Source organism: Scylla paramamosain, chromosome 1, assembly GCF_035594125.1.
Source record: "Scylla paramamosain isolate STU-SP2022 chromosome 1, ASM3559412v1, whole genome shotgun sequence".
Classification (NCBI taxonomy): domain Eukaryota; kingdom Metazoa; phylum Arthropoda; class Malacostraca; order Decapoda; family Portunidae; genus Scylla; species Scylla paramamosain.
In genome coordinates this window covers 17847501-17855000 of record NC_087151.1, presented here as the reverse complement: position 1 = coordinate 17855000, position 7500 = coordinate 17847501, and the positions used below count along the sequence as shown (strand labels likewise).

General features: G+C 43.5%; 1 protein-coding gene across 2 annotated transcripts in view; it reads left to right on the top strand.

Annotated features, from left to right (window-relative positions):
- LOC135101705 (elongator complex protein 3) overlaps positions 1-7500 on the top strand; it is a 201442-nt gene that overhangs the window by 130248 nt on the left and 63694 nt on the right. Inside the window, exon 9 of one of the 2 annotated variants that reach the window (XM_064006021.1) lies at positions 3025-3120. The exons of the other annotated variant lie outside the window; for it this stretch is intronic. Within the exon in view, the coding sequence (XP_063862091.1) occupies positions 3025-3105 (81 nt within the window). The 3' untranslated portion in view covers positions 3106-3120. Of the gene's footprint in view, positions 1-3024; positions 3121-7500 lie in introns of those variants that run through there. 2 annotated transcript variants of the gene reach the window in all.

Below are 7500 nucleotides of genomic sequence, written 5' to 3'. Positions count from 1 at the left end.
ATTAGAGGAGAGGAGTTGACACAAAAAGCTTTTGATTCCACCCTGTCTAGAAGAGTGGTATGAGTGGAACCCCCAGACATGTGAAGCATACTCCATATGTGGATGGATAAGGCCCCTATACAGAGTTAGCAGTTGGAAGGATGAGAAAAACTGGCAGAAATGTCTCAATGTCTAACTTCATAGAAGCTGTTGTAGCTAGAGATGAGATGTGAAGTTTCCAGCTTAGATTATAAATAAAGGACAGACCAAGGATGTTCAGTGTAGAAGAGGGGGACAATTGAATGTCATCAAAGAAGAGGGGATAGTTGTCTGGAAGGTTGTGTTGAGTTTATAGATGGAGGAATTGAGTTCTCGAGGCATTGAACAGTACTAAGTTTGCTCTAGATCAGAAGTCAGGCATTCTGTGGCTTGCTTGCATGAACTGTTTACTTCCTGGAGGGTTGGATGTCTATGAAAAGACGTGGAAAAGTGCAGGGTGGCATCATCAGCATAGGAGTGGATAGGACAAGAAGTTTAGTTTAGAAGATCTTTGGTGAATAATAGGAAGAAAGTGGGTGACAGGACAAAACCCTGAGGAATATTACTGTTAACAGATTTAGGAGAAGAACAGTGACTGTCTACCACAGCAGCAGAATGAGGAAATACAAGAGATACAAGTAAAGAGGCAAGACATCAAGAACTGATGGAAGAGCTGGGTGTTAGAGAAGCTATGGGATCAGATCATTTAAATTGATGGATATTACAATAATGCAGAGAACAAATGGAAGAACCCATATGGAATATAAGTAACAGTTTGTGAAGAGAAGGAAAAATACCAAGGGAATGGAAAAGAGCTAACATAGTGCCAATATACAAAGGAAGAAATAAAATGGAACCATTAAATCATAGGCCAGTGTTTCTAACAAGTATTGTAAGCAAGCTTTGTGAAGTAGTAATTAAAGACAGATGGGTGGAATATCTAGAAGATGAAAAGATAATTACAGAAAAGCAATTTGGATTCAGGAAAAGGAGATCCTGTGTCACAGATCTACTGAGCTTCTATACGAGAGTAGTAGATGGAGTGCAAGACAGGGATGGATGGGTTGATGGGGTATACCTGGATCTTAAAAAAGCATTTGATAAAGTTCCCCTCACAAAAGTCTTATGTAGAAGCTAGAGAATGGAGGAGAGCTAAAGGGAGCAACATTGAGATAGATGGAGGATTGTTTACAAGGGAGGGAAATGAGAACAGTAATCAGAGACACTAATTCAAGTTAGTGCAGAGTGACAAGTGGAGTACTGCAAGGATCTGTGTTGGCACCTGTTATGTTTCAAATATATGTAAATATATAGAATCTAAATAGTTATATAAACCTGTTTGCTGATGATGCAAAAATAATGAATACAATAAAGGATGAAAATGACTGCAAGGTGTTACAAAAGGATATTGACAAGATACATGCATGGAGGCAAAGATGGAAACTAGAATTTAACGCCAGAAAATACTTTGTGTTGGAAATAAGAAAAAATAGAAAGAGACCTTCATGGAAATACAAAATGGAAGGGGAAATAAAAATGAAAAGTAATAAAGAAAAAGATTTGGGAGTAATGATTCAGGACACATTACCACCTGAAAGACACATAAAAGCATATTCGGCTCTACATACAGCTTGTTAACAAACATTAGGATGGTGTTTAACTATTTAGATAAAGGAATGATGAAGAAAATTATAACAAGCATGATACAAACTAAGTTGGAATATGCAGCAGTAGTTTGAGCTCCACATAGAAAAAAGATATATGGAATCTGGAAAGAATACAGAGGATAGCAACAAAGATGGTACCAGAATTGAAAGACTAAGCTATGAAGGAAGACTTGAAGAGATGGGATTACCAACACTACAAAATAGAAGAGAAAGAGGAGACCTGATAACAATGTTAAAATTAGTAAACAGTATAGAAAGAATAGACAGAAATTATTTGGTACCATAGATGCAGAAGGGAGAGAGACAGATGAAGGGGCATGGGAATAAAATAAAAAAGAGTGGATGTTCAAGCAACATTAAGAAATACAGTTTCCTGTTTAGAACTATTGAAATCTGGAGTGATTTGAAGGAAGATGTGGTTGTGGCAAGCAGTGTACACATGTTTAAAGAGAAACTGGATAAATATGGTTATGGAGACAGGACAAAAATGAGCTTTGGCTTGTGCCCTGTACAATACAACCAGGTAAATACACACACACACACCAGATCAGACAAATGTGTGAAAGGCTGTTCCAACTTCAGCCAAATCATCATGCAGTCACAGTGACCTAGTGGTTGGCAATGAGTAGGAGCTGTGCTAGGTGCTCTCCCATCTAAAACAGTAGTATGTTGACTGAATTAAATAGTACAGTGGTCAAATGAGTGTTTGAAGGAAGCTCTGTGAAGAGGCAGTGGCCAGTTTGTTTACAGATGATGATGGGGATAAAAAGTTTTATCAGATTTAGCTCTGAAAAAAAAAAAAAAAACACTTGTAGATAGAATTACACATAGAGAAATTTTAATATTGGAAAATATGTTGGATGATATTGTAACAAGGGCATAGCAAACACCAGTGTGAAGTAACAGATTTATTCCCCAACCATGCTTCAATCTGTAATCACAGGCTAATAACTAACACATAATAGACATAACACAAGCATTACATATACTAAACATTACACATAAATGACATCCCAAACATATAGAGCATTTAAGCATGAATACATGCTTGTTATATTTAATATTTGTTGATATAATGTAAAACACAGTAAATTAATGACAGCACTGGTTCCTCTTATTTGTTTACACCTCTGTTTGCCTGCATTGAATTGTCAACAGTGAGCCACAACAGTTCCAGTACCACTACACCAGGCTTTACCCATCTAATCTAACATGTACATTATTCACACAATAAACGTGAACCTAACAAATACACCTTTCCCAAACATACAATATAAATATACATCTTAATGTAATACATAAGATTGAACCTTCAAATATATACCTGTGCACTGGGCAGCTGAACACACCTGTTGCCTGGGCTCCTGTCTGGGAAATGGAACTGCTTGGCCAAACCGACCCTGCACCATCCTTACCTTAACCTGCCAGCAGGGCTGATGTGACAAGCCAAGGTAGGCGCCAACCATGACAAAAGAAACTAGATGCGTTCAAATACACTAATAAGTACAAGTTCAGGTCAAATATAAATTATTTAAATATACAGAGGGTGTTCGACTTACGAGCGAGATACATTCCAGAAGGTTGCTCATAAGTCGTTTGACTCGTAATTTGTCATCGTAATTTTTTCAGTACCAAAAAAGTATCATACGTTCCGCAAACAATGATTACTTGATACTTGATACCACGAGAGAGAGAAAGAGAGAGAGAGAGAGAGAGAGAGAGAGAGAGAGAGAGAGAGAGAGAGAGAGAGAGAGAGAGAGAGAGAGAGAGAGAGAGAGAGCACACCTTATGAGTGATATGATACTACTGAGTAGTGAAAGGCTTGAGGCTTCTGCCAAACACAAGACATAAATATGCCAGGCATACAACCTGGGTTAAAATGAGATGCCTCTCTCTCTCTCTCTCTCTCTCTCTCTCTCTCTCTCTCTCTCTCTCTCTCTCTCTCTCTCTCTCTCTCTCTCTCTCTCTCTCTCTCTCTCTCTCTCTCTCTCTCTCTCTCTCTCTCCCTCCCTCCCTCCCTCCCTCCCTCCCTCCCTCCCTCCCTCCCTCTCTCTCTCTCTCTCTCTCTCTCTCTCTCTCTCTCTCTCTCTCTCTCTCTCTCTCTCTCTCTCTCTCTCTCTCTCTCTCTCTCTCTCTCTCTCTTTTTTTTTTTTTTTAAACAAATATTTACAGAAAGGCTTAAAATTCCACGTTGAGTGTGGAATTATTTAAAAAGCCTATGATAGTATTTTTACAGGAATAACACTATACATGTTTAACATAAAGATTATAATGTTAATACAATAAAATAATAAAAATTTAAAGCGCCAGTGGGGACAGGTGCGTGCTACGCCAGCTGTGGGCTGCCAGCTTCACCTGGTGCGTGGACATGTCCTGCACTTGGGGCGTGGCCGCCGTGAACATGTTCCACAGCCGCGAAGTCCTGGCTGTGTAGGTGCGCTGGTGTTGGCTAGAGCGAGATCGAGGCACCTTCACTAGCTCGTCGCTACTGGCTGCAGCTCTGGTGCACCTCTGTACTGTGTGTGGCAGCAGCCTCAGGGGGTCAAGGTGAGGGACCCTCTGCACCTGAGTTTTGTGGCACACCACTAGTGCCGACACGTCCCGGCGGTGCTCCAGTGACGTTACTGGTGGTGGGTGCTGTTGGTCCTCATCGGTGGCCACCAAGCACAGGGCTCGCTGCTGCACAGCATCCAGTCTCTGCATGTGGGTGGCGGCACTCGACATCCAGGACAGGGCACCGTACTCCATACATGGGCGTATCTGTGCCCTGTATAGCATGAGGATGCCCCGTGGGTCGAGGGTGTTCGCCATCCTACACAGGGCAGAGACTCGGAGAGAGGTCTGGCGGGCGACGACACTGATGTGGTGATCGAAGCGTAGGCCGCGGTCCACAGACACGCCCAGGATCTTGATATAATCCTGAAGTGGCAGGCTCTTGCCTCCAAAACGCAGCTGTCCTGAGACTGCGTGTGAAGCACCTGGGGACCGCGAGATGACCATCGCCTGCGTCTTCTCAGGAGCGAAGTTAACCTGCCACATCTTTCCCCACTGCTCCACCAGTCCGAGCTGCCTGTTCAGCTCAGTGACGGCACGCTGACTGTCGAGGCGGCAGTAGGAGCGGGAGAGTGTGCAGTCGTCGGCGTATGCTGCAACAGATGACAGCTGCCGGAGGAGGTTGTCGATGTATATGTTCCATAGCACTGGGCCCAAGACGGAGCCTTGTGGAACTGAGGCCCGGACAGGTGAAGGCCTTGATGACTGCCCGTTGACTACTACCTGAAGGGTCCTACCCTGGAGGTAATCTTCTAACAGCATTAACAGGTCACCTTGGACACCCTTGGCGCGAAGCTTTTCAATGAGCCCCGCGTGCCAGACCCTGTCAAAAGCCCCAGCAATGTCCAGGGCCACCACAAGGGTGTCCAGGCCTTCTTCCAGGGCGTCTTGCCAGTCCTTGGAGAGGATGAGGAGGAGGTCCGCGGTGGATCTGCCAGGCCTGAAGCCAAACTGCTTGTCTGAGAGGAGGTGGTTCTCGCTCAGGTGTTGGCAGATGGCAGCAGCCACTATTTGCTCCAGCAACTTGCCCATCACTGAGAGCAGGGAGATGGGTCTGTAGTTGTTGGGCTCAGACCTTGAGTTTTTCTTATGGACTGGGACCACACGCGCTTCCTTCCATACTGAGGGCCACTTCTTCTCCCTCAGGCAAGATGTGAAGACGGTGGTGAGAGGAGTTGACAGCTCTCTAGCGCATTGCTTGAGGAGCCGTGGGCTGACGTCATCCGGGCCTGTGGCTTTACCCACATCCACCGCACCGAGCTGTGGAGTAGCTAAGACTGGTTTCATTAGTTTGATAAAAAGTCGTGGACCATCTGAAATGCCATTGGCCATACAGGTGAAATGAAAAATCTTCCCATGCCACTTAAAACAGAGATACTTCTGTTGTTCCTCAGCTATCTTAATTGAATAGTAAGCGTGGTGAAGGTCCACTGAAGCCATGAAATCCCCCGTTTACAAGCCTCACTGCTTGCTCAAAATTTTCCATTTTGAAATGCCTATAAGCAATATGTTTATTTAACTTTTTCAAGTTGATTATCATCTTAAACTCATCATTTTTTTCACCCTTAAAAATATCAGAGAGACTATCTGGCCATCCTGCTTATGAGTAAGACCAATTACCTTGAGAGCTAACAATTTTGTAATTTCCTGATGAATAAGAATCCTATTTTCTTCCTTAAAACATACTCTTCCCACTCAAAGAGTAAAGATATAATGTTAGTCACATCAAAGTCAAGGTGGCAGTGCACAACAATGTCAAGAATATAAGGATCAAGAGTGATCTTACACCATTCATGCAAAAAATTGCTGAGTCTGCCAACAACAAAATTAGGACTTGCCTGTATTACTGCCGGGGATTGCTGTGACCCCGGCCTTGGGAATTTTTTGGCTTAGAGTCCTGCTGTGGGTAGGTGAACCATGGTTCTCCCTTGGAGCCAACCTGACATTGGCCGTAAGGATGGAACCTAGTTGGGAATCCTCTGGGAGTGGCTCTACCCTGGAACACTCGTGGTTTTCCCCCTGCAGGTTTGCTGAAGCCGAATTTTCAAGTGGGGAAGGATTTCCTGACAGAGAATTTACTCTTCAGTCTTTCTGTCTCCTCAGTTTGTTTGGCGGACTGCAAGACGTCATCTCCAAACAAAAACCTTGTCATTGGAACCTTGTCAGAGCATAAGTGAGTGTACTTATTGTTGATTTCACACTTGATGACAAAGCGTCTTACCAGGTTGTTGCGATGATTGGCGTTTCCAAGCAAGGCCAAAGCCCCATTGAGGAGACTAACTTCCTGAGCCACCACAGAGTTTCCTTCCTCCTGTGCGAAATTGTCCAGCACATTGAGCGACTTGACAATAATAGTGGATGCTTTGAGTAAATCTTTACCAACCTCCTTCATGCCTTCATGTCTTGGCTCCATGGGAGTCGTCATCCAGGGAAGACATGGCGGTCAAAAACAAACACCGTCGTAAACAAAATTCTTAATCTGGATTTATTCGAGGGCAGTAACCCACTCCTACTAAGGAGGAAAGCAGGTGCAGGGCTCTGCTGCCTGCGTGACAGGTGACAGCCTGGCAGAGCAAAGCAAAGCAAAGCGAAGACCTGGGTGAAAAGGGTGTGATAGGAGCATGTGACCAGTGCGGGAGCCATGTAGCAACTGACGTATGGGGCATCGTGGCATTATCTCATGGGGTAGCGAGCTTCAGCAGACAAGTGATTTGCTGACATAAAATTGTTATATACAAATGTGAATGGAGTGATGTCTGCACTACTAGAGTTAAGTGATTATTTGGAAGAATACAAACCAGATATTATGGGGATCAGAGATCAAATTAAGTGATGCATTCAGAAATCTCACCATAGGTAATGGAAGATACAATACATGGAAGAGAAATAGAAAATGTAAACAAGGAGATAGAGTGATGTTAGTGAAGAACCTGGTGGTTGATGAGGTGACATATGGTGAAAGGCACCACAGATGTTGAGGGTGGAAATAAAGAGGAGAAGAGGAGGGAGGAGAGACTATGCAGTGGTATATGTTCCACCAAAAATGAAACCATGGAGTACTGGGGATTATGAAAAATGTTATCGGATACAAGTGAACACATGGAAAGTTTGACTGCAAAGAGTGACAATATAGTCTTGATGGGGGATTTCAACTGTAAGGTGTGTTGGAAGAACTGGTTGATGGAAGGAAGGGGGAACAGGTTGCTGAAATTAGTAATTGACAATGTTCTAACATAGTGGTTGGAGGAAAATATGAGATTCA